The following is a 13,394-nucleotide window of genomic DNA, read 5'->3' on the forward strand; positions in this document are numbered from 1 at the left end:
CCCACTTCCATAAAGCTCCACTGAGACCTAACCTTTGCCTACATCTTTACACTTCCAATCATCAATTTCCTCCTCCTTAGGTAACAGAATATGTTTGAAATTCTATTTGACTCAAGTCCCAGCTGCTGGGTCACCATTCACAATATAATGGCGCAACATATATGATATGTGCACAGCACCATAGCACCTTCTGTGGAAGGAATCTTCACATCACTATACTAAAGCATGAGTCCAGCTTGTCTGAATTGAATTTTAATCCATATCATGATTACTATTGAAAAATTGAAAAGAATATCTTAACAAACTATTATCAGTGGGAATGATATAAGCTCTACTCTGAGTCAATGAATGTGAATTTTGTGTAGTTTAAAGTCTAAGCATACGATTCGGATGCCCCATGTCATGGTAGACAGCTCAACAGAAAATTTATTTTATTTTATTGACATACAGTGGAGCATCATCTGAACAATAAAATACAAGCTTTGTACTACATCTGCCTGATCAGCCAACCTGAAGATGTCGAATCCATCAATGGAAAACCTTGTCTTTCTTGCCCAGAACCACTGTGATATCATCATGATTGCAGTGCTTTCTATAGGAATAACAATTTTCCTATTGAAATCTTGGAGAGGAATCTCAACCAATAATGCTAACATCCCCGGCCGACTGGGATTACCTTTCCTAGGTGAAACCTTCTCTTTTCTTTCAGCCACTAACAGCACAAAGGGGTGTTACGATTTTGTTAGACTGTGACAACTATGGTTAGTGATTCGTTCTAGTTCTTCACCCTCTATTAGTACCATTATATCACATATGGTATCTATTATTCCTGTACATATGGAATATAGCACCCTGTCTATTCATTTTTGTCAATTATGATGTTTTGCTTTCTCAAGCTGGTTGCATGGATCTTAACTGCTCCACTTCTGAGACAACATACTGGAATTAAGGAAATGAAAATTTATCGATGATGCTTATATTGTCAGTGCACGTCTAGACTGATTGAGTCTGCTCTATTTATTTAACTATTGAAACAAGATACACTTAAACTTCAACCTGTATGAACTAATTTAGTCTAGTTTAGCTCTTTTGACTTAAAAATCACTTAAGCCATACCAGATGAAGCAGAAAATTATTAAATGTGTATGTGTATGTGTTTCTAGCATTCATCAAGTCAAAGTTTGACACCAATTCTAGATCAAAGTTAAACACTGTTTAATCTTTTTTACAGTACTTTGTAAAAGATTTGAAGTTGTCATCATGTAGCAGTAAAAGTATAGAGTTCATATAAACTTGAAATTTCTGGTGAAAGCAGGTACAGAAAGTGGTTCAAAACGAGAATATTTGGGCAGATCCATGCATTTCTTCCAAGCACTGAGGGTGCAAAAACGATCTTTACAAGTGATTTTGTTTGATTCGACAAGGAATATGCGAAACCAATGGCAGATGCAGTGGGTAAGAAAGAGTGTGCTAGATGTAAAACAGGAGAGCCACAAAAGAATCAGGCGTCTTCTATTCGATCCTTTCTCCATGGATTCTTTATCTACATTTGTGAAAAAAAATTAGCAAGATGATGATTGAAAGGCTAAATAAACTAGAAGAAAGTGGGAAAAGCTTTTCAGTGCTTGACTTTGGCATGAAGGCAATAAGTGTGTTGAGTCAACAACAATGAATCATGTCATCGATTATCAGTTTGGTAGAACTAGAGAAATAATAGTGCTACCAACATGTGCTGAGTTCCTGAACTATCTGAAAATGTGGTCTTGCAGATGAACTTTGATGCAATGGGCAACATGTTGATGAGTGTTACAGATGATTCCTTTCTAAGACAGATTTAAAAGGACTGCATTGATGTTGACAAGTCCTTGTTAGCCTTTCCTGTTCTGATTCCTGGCACCAGATACCATAGAGGCAAGAAGGTACAAATAAAGTTCACGGGGTTTGCAGTGGCTTCGTCCTGAGACAGGCGTCCAGGCCAGACCTGAGAAAATGGCAAGAAATTATGGCATGATGATGAAATGTAAAAGCTGGTTGAAAAATCGAACTGAGATAGCTTGTTTCATCTATCTTACTCTGTTGATTTCATTTGTTCAACTCAAAGGTGTTTATGCTAACATAAATAGACTATACAGGCCCGTAAAAGACTCATGGAATCCTTTAGAGAGATGATTGCTAGAAGACGGAGTGGAATGGAGACCTCCGAGGACTTTCTACATTCCTTACTGTAGAGAGATTCATATCCACCAAATGAAAAGCTTGATGATTGAGAGATAATAGATAACCTTATAACACTCTTGATCGCAGGGAAGAACACCACTGCATCTGCTATTATGTGGTGTGTCAAATTCCTGGATGAAAACAGAGAAGTCCGAGACAGGCTTGGGGTGAAACTTTAATCTCACTGTACAAACTTGATTAGAACAGAACTTTTAATCCATGGAGCATTTGGAGCAGAATAAGAAATCATTTACATAAATATGCAATGAAAGATTTCAACCATTAGTAACCCAATTTTAAATGGAAAGTTTAGGATAGGATAAAGGGATTATAAAGCCAAAATAAACCCAAATTTTTTTTCTTCTTTTGTAAGTTTTCCCTGCTTGCAGGAAGAACAACAGGCAATAGCCAGAAATAAGCAAGAAGGAACCTCACTTATCCTTGAAGGTCTTGAGAATATGTCATATGGCTTAAAGGTGAGAAACAAACGAGCTGTCCCCTAAGCTCTCTTCTTTTACCGCATGCGTGGAACTGCATCATCGTATTACTGCTTGCATTCTCCAGGTTGTCAAAGAAACGCTGAGAATGTCAAATGTTGTGTAGTGGTTTCCCCGTGTTGCACTCCAGGACTGCACAATTGATGGCAAGTCTCTTTTGTTGTTTATCTAAATTTAAAACACATACTTCTGTATGTTAGCATCTCTCTATCAACAAATTTGTCCATTACAGGCTTTGAGAGAGAGAAAAGGTGGCTTGTAAACATTGATGCAACCTGTATACAGTATGACCCTAATTTGTACAAGGATCCTATGCAGTTCAACCCTTCAAGATTTGACGTAATAAGCCCTACTAGCTGCATTGATTTTGTTTCCCTTGCATAGAATTCCAGCAGTACCAACTATTAAGCATGAGATCCTGATTTACAGTGTACCTGTATTTCATGTTCCAGGAAACGTAGAAGCCGTATACTTTCATCCCATTTGGATCAGGACCTAGGACATGCTTTGGGGATGAATATGGCAAAAGTGACAATGTTGGGTTTTTTACATTGATTGACAGCCGGATATAAGTGAGTTATTAGTCACTGTACTCAGTAAATATATTTTCACACCTCCTACGGCTGAGAACTTTCTGTCCCTTCTTAATCAGTTATTCTACATATTACATGATCAGATTCTAACCCTGAAATTATTGTGCAGCTGGACTGTTGACGATCTTGATCCTTCCTAGAAAAGAAATCGCATATCCTCGACTAAGATGTGGCTGTCCCATAACCTTGAAGGCTTTGAACAAAGCCAAATAAGCTTGGATGACCTAAGAGGATTATTTCTCCATGTTAAGTGTCTTCAGTGCTTGGAAGGCACAGATCAGAACCAAGTGGAAACTCTACCTACATAAAAAGGCTTGCCAAGCCTAGACAGAAACAGTCTTCACCTAGATAGCTAAATATTATATGTACGAGATGGATTTCTTATTAAGTGCATCATTGGGAACTTAATAGTTTTGATGGGAAAGAAAAACTCCTCATTACTCAAGACTGAAGCATCTCAATCAATATTGGAAAAAGGTGCCACTTCAGGCTCTTACATCGACTAGAGAAAAATAGTATCGAACATGACAGAATGAAATGAAATCTGTGAAAACAATTAAACATGTATCATTGCTTAAGTACAATTCTGTTCATATAATGAGAACATGCAGACTCTGCCAAACTGATAAAAACCAATAAAGCGAAAGCAGAAGGCCAGCAGGAATTCGAGATGCAGAGACAAGATAGGATTCAAATCCATGATGTGTTTCCCTTCAGTATCATTTTTGGTTTGTGTTTTATCCTTTTCTTGGATAACAAACGGCTCTAGCAATGCTGTTGCAGTACTAATATGCAAAGTTATAGACAATGCTATAAATAAACAATAGCCAACCAAAACAAAAACCTGTCATGTCAATTAGCATTATTTGATAAGACTTGCACGTGCCTCACAGCCTCAGTTCTTCCCATTTACCAAGTATATGAACAATCAAATGTTAATTTAACAACGTTATACATGGATAACTCGGGATTATTCTCACACATTACTTGACATATTTTTATTTAATCACAGTCACGAGTTGTAAGAAAAAAAAAACGTTAGGAAAAGAATCTGACTCGATTAGGAACTGATGTTCAAGTTCACTTCATGGATATTGATTTGTATTGCTGAACGGTACTTGTTATAGCTTGTTCAACTGGTAGCCTCTCCATGCTCGATGCTCCATAAAACCCATGAACTCCCTTGGTTCTTTTCAATATGAATTCAGCTTCTAGAGGACCAGAGATTGGACCTGCAAAATGCACCAGATTCAATGTTAGTGAGAATAATTTAAGGAACCAACAGCATGTCAAAATAGAAAATTAACTACAATAGAGAATCATCAGAACTTCATTATAAAGAACAAAAAGGTGCTGAACTGTACCTCCATGACAGAGCACAATGGCATTAGGATTGATGCTATGAGCAGCATCAGCGATAGCTTGAACACGAGCTACACTTTCCTCAATTGAGACAGCTGTCTTGGCACCTATAGAACCAGATGTGGTGAGTCCCATATGGGCCACTATTATATCAGCGCCAGCTTTTGCCATTTCCACAGCTTCATTAGTGTTGAAAGCGTATGGAGTTGTCAAGAAACCCATTTTATGTGCTTTTTCAATCATCTGAACCTCCAACCTGAACGCTAGGAATGTAAAGCATCATATAAGGGAACTACAACATAGCTATAGTAAGAGTGAAAAGCATTGTTTGAGGCATAGTAGCATACCCATATCCCATTCCAGTCTCTTCCAGATTTTGTCTAAAGTTACCATCAAATAATCCCACAGTTGGAAAATTTTGAACTCCAGAGAATCCAATTGATTCCAATTGCTTCAGGAAGTAATCCATTTGGCGAAAAGGATCAGTTCCACACACTCCAGCAAGAACTGGTACCCCCTTCACCACCTATGTATATTTGGAGCTTTGTGTCAAAAAGAAATCTTCACAAAGTGTTGCTGAAAAGCAGGGAAGTTGAGTGGGGAAGTTTTCAAAGTTAAATATTCACAAATAAGATCATAGGGTCTTGTTATCCTCTAAATTGGCAGTTGATGCAAGAATAATGGTATAATGATTTAAGAAAATAAAAAAGAAGGTGACAAGGTCAACAAAGATGGTACAAAAAAAAAAGTTAGTCAATTTCCTTTTTCAACTGAAGAAATAAATTTTGTAATAAAAGTTAAGAGTAATTAAAAATAAAAGATTTACTCTAGTGTAGATGATAATTGATGAGGCAAGCAAGCATTTCAAACTTACTGGCAGTACTTCATTCGCCATCTCAAGGACTATAGCATTTGCATCAGCAAAGGGCAATAGGCCCGCCAAAGAACCCCTTCCTGCCATACGAAAGCGTCCTGAATTGTACAAAACTATAAGATCAACACCACCAGCCTCCTCAAATTTTGCAGATATTCCAGTCCCCGCACCAGCTCCTACTATGGGCAGTCCTTTAGATATTTGATCTCTGAGTTGCCGCAATATTCCCTGAGTTCTTTGTAAAGTTTCTGTCACAAAATTGTTACCAGTTAGTTTTCATCCGCATTGACGCTAAGAAACATCTATAATCTAGCTACTTGATCAACTAGCATTAACAGTAGTCAGAAGGAGTAACTATTAATTTCATAATTAGCGCATTCCAACACAAGCTTGTAACCTTCAAACTAATGAGCTGTTATACATGTCAAAATATATGCAGGGGTATAATTTTTTAGGTGTTCTGATCTTTTTCACCCTTACAACCACAATAATTATGATTGATACTTTGTACAAAAAAAAAAAAAAACAAGGCTTCCTTGAGAATAATTCAACCTGGTCTTGCATCAGGGAAGTTGCTTGGGTTATAGGTAATGGTCCCAGAGCTCAAAGAGTTCATATTGTAGTCATGATCCTTTTGAAGGTCCTGGCTGGACTCATAAGAAGCAACCTGGGGAAGACTAGAATCTGTAGGACTCTTTGAACAGATCTCCATAAATGAGTCAACCAATGCATCCACAAACTCAGGGTCATTGATATGGTAAGGATACATCTTTACCTATAGAACACGTAATTTTCAATTTCATAAGGAAAATTGGAATGTAACATGCATGCTATGATGAAAACAAATAAAGTAGAAAATTAAGGTGAACATTATTGGTACCTGGCAATCTTCATTTATCTGAATAAGTCTCTTCAGTTCATTTAAAAGGGTACCAGTAGCCTCAGGATCATAGAAGGGCTTCCCTGATGCATCCAATGCTGAAACACCCTTTTGTGGCAGGCACACACAGATCTTTGACGAAGACTTGTTCAGTTTATCTGCTATAAAGCCAGCAAATTTTTTGTTCTCGTCTGCTGTGGTTCGCATGAGCGATACCTTCAATCACCCATCAGTAATACATAGAAGACACATTAGACAAAAGCAAACATGGTATAATCCCGAATAATTTGACCTATCTCTCCAATCATTGAGCAGTGAGACAGAGAAAAGATTGACCTGATTTGTTATTTTGATATGCCATTTTGGTAAAAAATATCAAAAAAACCCAATTAACCATCTAATTGCAAAAATGAAAGTATGATAGAGAGATACAATATTTTTTCTACCGTAACAATGATACAATATCAAGAAGGCAATGAAGAAAAACAGAGGTATATGGACTCATCACCTGGGCATTGTGGACATGAATCTTTCTTTGCCGAAAATTTGAAGGTATGGTATCTTTAGGTCCAAAGTTCACCATATCTAAGGCTCCCACACTGAGGACCAAAGGGATTTTCTTCTCTATAATAACATCAAAACGAGAACTGTCACAAGCCATCACACCTCCAACTACATAATCTGCAACCTCTGTAGTTGTAATGTCCAAAACTCCCTGTGTAACACGAAATGGAAAAATCTGAACTTGAAGAATGAATAATAAAGAACAAGCAAACCATCATAGAGCAGCACACAAATTCAAAAACATTCAAAGGTTATGAAATCAAATATGTTGCGGCAACAAAGCTGAGTAAGCATAAGCATCCAGCTTCAATACTAACATGGGGTGTCAGAATATGGTAACTTCCAACAATGCTGGCGCTTTGCCCATTTCTCCTTAACATTAAACATAAATAGTTTTACCACAATCAAGACTCCATTTTGCTTGTAGCAAAGTCATAGAAAATGAAACAGTTGAAACTTAATAATGACTGGAAAGTTTCTCACAAAAAGATAAATCACCAACAAAATACAAAAACTTCATTCACCATAAGTAAAAGAATTCCCATTTCAGTGAAGAGGTTTAGAAGAAAATAAATGATCGAGAAACATACCTGTATATATCCTTCTCTAACCAGCGATTCCATAGCCTTGCCCCCTATCCCAGTGGCATGGAAAATAAGGGTTTCATAACCTTCCTTTTGCAATCTCTCTTTCACAGCATTAACACATGGAGTTGTGACCCCAAACATGGTTATACCAACTGTACATTTTTTTCCTTCGCTACAAGAGTCTTGCAACCTCTCAAGCCTTCCAATCACCATTCCAGCCAAAGCAGCTCCAGCATTTGACAACACAACTCTGCAAACACTATTAATCCCACAGATATCCACAACTGATGGAAACAATATCAAATCCGATGTTCCAACATAAGGTTCAGTTTGACCACTAGCTACAGTTGATACAATGATCTTTGGCACACCAACAGGAAGCGATCTGAAAGCAGGTGATAGCAAAGATGTGCCTCCACTGCCTCCGAGGCCAATAGCTCCAGCAAGAACACCATCAGCCTTAGCTTTCTTAATAAAATGTTCAAGTGCCTTACTCATAACACCAACAGCTTTGCCTCTATCATCAGGAAGCGTTGGGTTTTCTCCAACTGAATCAGAATAGCATAAAAGAATCTCCTTTCTTGACACAAACTTGAAATCATTTAAACTCTCGATTTCCTTTTGACCAACAGAGACATCAACTATCACAACTTCTACCTGTCATTTCCATTAGTGAAAAAGAGTAACCCAATTTCATTTTCCTTTTTTCCATCAAAACAGAAAAATCAGACAAATAAGAAAATACCAACACTGGCAAAATCCTTAAAACTAAAATTAAAACCAAAGAAAATGCTAAAAATCTAAAAAAAATACCAACATTTCCATATTATTGTAAAATCAAATAAAAAAACACTATCAATTCGAAACCAATCAAATTCGGCATAAGTAGGAAGTACCTTGGAGGAAGAGCTTTTGGAGGAGGCGTTGAGAGAGGATCGAACTGACTCGGACAGGAAACGGAGCTCGTCAAGCTTTGTATCAGCCGTTCCAACACAGAAAACTTTGGCACTGCCCATTTCCCTGGATCCCCGGACTCAGTTAGCCCGTATGCTGAGTTTGGAATGAGTTGAGCTTTGTCTTGGAATTCTTCCAGATAAAGCAATCTCTTCGAGTTAGTGTTGTTCCAAGGTCGGTTTCCAAAGTGCTGCGAGTTTGGTTGTTGGTGGAGACCGACTGTTTCCTGGCAAAACGTAAGCACTTCTCCGCATCATTTTTTTTCCCCTTTAACACTAACCAATTTTTTATTGTTTGTTCAGATTGCTTCTGGTGAATATTCTGGATAAAGAATGGAAAGGATTGAAAAAGTGGAATTTATAATACGATAATGGTTGATTTGATAATCGATACATTGCATAAACAATAATAAAATGTACATAAATGACACCACAACCACATGGTTCTTCTTCATATTAAATCAACTAAAACTTTGGCTACTTACATAACTAAAAGAAAATTTGGGTACAAATTGAAACAGAACAGGATTTATATTCGATACAATATCAATATATAAATTTTTTAATAAATTTTCAATCTTTTATCGAGATGATAATATTTGAATATTTGATAGTGTATGATCGAATATAAACCATGTAGAAGAAAAACTTACACACGAATGTCAATTGGGTTAAACATCAATTATTACATAATGGGCATTTCATGTTGGGCTCAGAATAGCTGTCCATATAGACAACGGACATTTGGTGGCAAACAGGACAGGTCTCAGGCTTCCCATCATCTTTCTTCGGGTCAGGCTTCTTATCATCTTTCTTCGGCTCAGGCTTCTTCTCTTTGGGCTTAGTTTGGGGTCCCTGTTTCGGAGGTGGCCCAACGCTGAACCATTCAACAAGTTTTCCTGCTTTTCTCTTGCGGAGTATGATTTCACATGCGTCAGCATCGCCTGTTACTGTTATTGTTCTCTTGGCAGCATCAAGCTCGATCTCATCTACATCTGCAGATGATTAAAACTGAGTAAAATTGTCATGGATCTGACTGATAGTGGTGAATGAAAGGGGAGAAAGGCAAGAGGAATATGATAACATTGTGTTTTACCTTGTAGTCCGGAGATTTGCTTCTTCTTGAATTTATGGGATGAGATATCAACTTTCAAGACGGTCTTCTTTTTCCTTTTTTTTTTTTTTGAAAAGTGGTTTTTATTATATTAATCTCCTAACCAAATTGCCAATTCGAGTTTTAAGCTTAACTGCTAAAGACTGTTCACGGCATATGAGGAAAGGTGAGGTTAATGCCTTCGTACATATTCCAAAAAAGTTTCCTACTCAAGAGTAGTGGTAGCATCACAAGAACCCAAAGAAACTATCTAAACTATACAAAACAGAGCATTTTGCTCAGAAATCACATGAAGTCAACCTATACCAAAGCAGCATTGCCTTTAACAGCATCCTAAGGTGTCAAGATGAAACAGCCCCAGAAGCCATCAAGAAGGAAGAAAGCACCCCGAAAACACACGTTGAAAAACCAGACTGCAAGAAGAGAAGCCAGCGGGGTGGAAAGCGAAACTCACTCAGAGCCAATTCCGCTTAGGCAAACACGGAACCTGGCACTAGCATCGGAAGAGGACACGGCCAACACGAAGAGCAGCACCATCACTTTCAAGACGGCCTTCTTAACCATGGGAAAAAGCTACTACTCTATTCTCTAAATGAACAAGTTTGGTTAGTATTGCAGCAGTATTGCCTTATTTAAGAGGCATCCGAGGAGAGGAAGACCGGCATATCAGATCCTTGGATTGTTCACCCTCCCTAGGTGGCTGCTTGTCTGGCTCTTGTCTGTCCTGAATCCGTCTAACCATTTTATAACAATTGGATTTTTATACTTTTTTTAGCATTTGACCTTGAGCTTTATCATCTATGTTATTGGATCTCTATGTTCTTGTTTCTATTTGGATCTACTTGCTTTAGAAGGTTATGCTTGCAGCCCACCATCGAGCACATCTGGTGCTTGAAAATTTTTCGTAAATTTTTTCAATTTTTTGTGAAAGATTTGGACGTCTCTCAGGTGTATCTTCTATTCTGATTTCTAAATATGTACTTTCTAATGTACAATCACATAAATAACATGGGAATAAAAATTCGTCCCGCTCCCCGGGAGGATGCAGCCAAGCCTTGGCGCTAGACTGCCAGTGGTTGTTTCTTTGCTAGTAATGCAGTCCCGAGCTGGTTATTTGTTGGTACTTTTGTTGCTTGGTTTTGTTAAGATGCTGTCGAGGTGTTTGTACAATTTTATATTTATTTTAAGTTAAAAAAATTATTATAATTAAAAATTAAATAAAATATTTTTAATTTTTAAATTTTAATCTAAATTATATAAAAATTTATTAATTTTTAAAATAATTATTTCGTCCGAAAAAATTATTTTTTATTAAACATATAAGTTCAACAGTTCATCATTATTATTTTTGTTAACTTATTGACATGACAGAGTAAAAAAACAAATTTATTCTTATTAATTTTTATAATAATTATTATATAATTTTATTATTTTTTATTAATTATAAAAAAAAACTGCCTATTTAAGAAGTCCCTATCGAGCTCCCTAACGGAGCACCAGTGCTCTCCATCACGGCTCCCTAGATAGGGACCACGATCGAGGCTCTCTTCCCTTGGGAGCATCAATCTAGTGCTCCTCTCCCTTGGAGGTGAGGTGTCTTTCTTAGGAAGTTGGAAAGCACCGACTAGTGTTTTTTTTTTATATATATTTTTTAAAAAATATAATAATAATTTTTAAAATTAATTAAAAAAATATTTTAGTTTTTTTTTAATTTTTATTAACAATGTTTGCATTTTTGAAATAGAATATTCATTTTAAAAATTAATGAATCCATTGAAAATGTGGACTAAAATTTAAAAGAGTGGAGATATTTTATTCTTAAAAATTTAATTAATTATTATTAATAAAAATATTATTTATAATTTTATATTTATATGATACCAATAAGGTGTTAACATGATGTTGACATAAAATGTGAAAAATGTTATATGACTATCTCATCATATTATATTAACATGACATATTATAATTAATTATGATATGTTAACATGTCACATGGTATGTATTAATTATAAAAATTTACTTCATTTAAATAAAAATATAAAAATTTCATTCAACGCAGTAAAAGAATAAAATTTATTTAAATTTTTTTGAATAACATAAACTTTTTTAAGTATTATGTCAAATTTTAATTATAAAATGGATTCCATTTCTACAATTTGTTATATTTGGGATATTTTATCATATACAAAATTGAATAATTCTCCTCAACTCTATTACTATTGAATTAAATAAATGAATATTTCTTATTCATTGATGTACCACCGACTATTTGACAATTTTTGTATTGTTCTAGTCGTCCATGGTACGGCCCGTTGTGGAATCCAAGGTTCACGTGCTGCACGCACCGACAGCTATACTGGCCGAGGACCACCGTTCTCCATACATGTGATAGAAATGCCCACGACACATCGCCAAACACGACCCAGCCAGGGCCCCCTGCATTATTGAGAGATGGGATCACCAAGTAAATTTTATGGTTCCTATTAATTCTTATTCTCCTCCACAATTTTCTTTTTCTTTGAAAAGATTCCTTTTCATAATTTTGGTACAAAATAAATAATTAATTAAATGATAAAAAAATTATAATAATTAACTCGAATTTTTTTGATGAATTTAAATTATTCAGAAATTATTACGATTATCTTTTTCTTAATCACGTTAATTGTATTATTTGATGAAGTAAGATAGGAGTTGACATTTTTTTGTTAATGATTTAGACTTTTGGTTCTATTATTTCTTTAATTCTTTTAATTATTATAATAATTAGCACATATAACTAATTTATAGAGATTAAGGACCAACGAGGACGCTGCCAAAATTCATCCAATATAAATGGACGGTAATTTTCAAATGCACAAGCCAATGACACGTCACTTCAATGACCTCAATAGTATGATGTATGCATATAAATGTGTGTATATGTGTGTACACGCATATATGAGAGGAACACGTTTAAAATCAATTAATTTGGTTTAATGCTTGTTGGTCATGGGTTATAAGATGAAATTAACTTCAACCAAATAATAATCAAGATAACATGATAGTTCCGGCAAGAGTATCACTCTATTATATAGTACAAAATTAAAGCCCTTCTTCAACAGAAATTAATTTTCTTTTTACTATTTTTGATAAATTTTGTTGAAGGTTTTTAATAGAATTTACTGAAAAATTTATATATTCAATTGAAATTTCGAAGATAGACGAAACTTCATAATCATAGTTAAATATCTTTTTAATTAATTATGTTTTTCACTTTGATTAGTCAAATATCTTTTTAATATTACTTGAATCACAAATATATCTAAATAACAGCGACTTAGACTTTTGTCTTTATTTTGTTTAATTATTTTTAATTATCTTAAGAGTAAGCATGTCTAGGCTATACTCACGGACGATGCTGTCAAAGTTCAACCAATACAGAAGGGCGAAGGCAATTTGAGAATGCAAAAGTGAATGATACGTCACTTAAATGACCTCAATAGTATGATGCATGCATATGGACGTACGTTGGCTGCATGTGTGTGTACGTGAGTTGGTTTCTTTGACAAACCAATTAGTTTAATTAATTGATGCTCTTAGGTATGGGTGATAAAGATGAAATTGACTTGTATCAAATCATAATCGAACAACCATAGGTTATTGAAATCTCTCTACCTTCATTAATTCGAATAAGTAGCCTTGTGGATTCATGTTCATTGACTTTCATTCGGACTTACAGCGGGTTTATTTTTTTAGTTAATTCTAGATCCT

At 35.5% G+C, this 13,394-nt stretch overlaps 2 protein-coding genes and 1 pseudogene across 2 annotated transcripts; 1 reads left to right on the top strand and 2 right to left on the bottom strand.

Annotated features, from left to right (window-relative positions):
- Positions 1–516: 516 nt before the first annotated feature.
- LOC110409652 (abscisic acid 8'-hydroxylase 3-like) lies at positions 517–3,520 on the top strand (annotated as a pseudogene).
- A 620-nt stretch (positions 3,521–4,140) lies between these two features.
- LOC110409771 (TIM-barrel signal transduction protein) lies at positions 4,141–9,093 on the bottom strand. Its single transcript, XM_021419229.2, has 9 exons — positions 8,471–9,093; positions 7,578–8,231; positions 6,932–7,138; positions 6,424–6,639; positions 6,096–6,318; positions 5,544–5,791; positions 5,017–5,195; positions 4,672–4,925; positions 4,141–4,539 (listed from the first exon to the last, which is right to left on the bottom strand). The coding sequence occupies exons 1-9, from the start codon at positions 8,588–8,590 to the stop codon at positions 4,388–4,390; spliced, it is 2,253 nt and encodes a 750-aa protein (XP_021274904.1). The 5' UTR covers positions 8,591–9,093; the 3' UTR covers positions 4,141–4,387.
- A 55-nt stretch (positions 9,094–9,148) lies between these two features.
- LOC149527582 (uncharacterized) lies at positions 9,149–10,205 on the bottom strand. Its single transcript, XM_089782515.1, has 3 exons — positions 10,096–10,205; positions 9,624–9,730; positions 9,149–9,522 (listed from the first exon to the last, which is right to left on the bottom strand). The coding sequence occupies exons 1-3, from the start codon at positions 10,203–10,205 to the stop codon at positions 9,206–9,208; spliced, it is 534 nt and encodes a 177-aa protein (XP_089638641.1). The 3' UTR covers positions 9,149–9,205.
- Positions 10,206–13,394: the final 3,189 nt, after the last annotated feature.

This window comes from Theobroma umbraticum, unplaced genomic scaffold (assembly GCF_002168275.2).
Source record: "Theobroma umbraticum cultivar Fairchild unplaced genomic scaffold, ASM216827v3 scaffold_44.0, whole genome shotgun sequence".
In the NCBI taxonomy this organism is placed as follows: domain Eukaryota; kingdom Viridiplantae; phylum Streptophyta; class Magnoliopsida; order Malvales; family Malvaceae; genus Theobroma; species Theobroma umbraticum.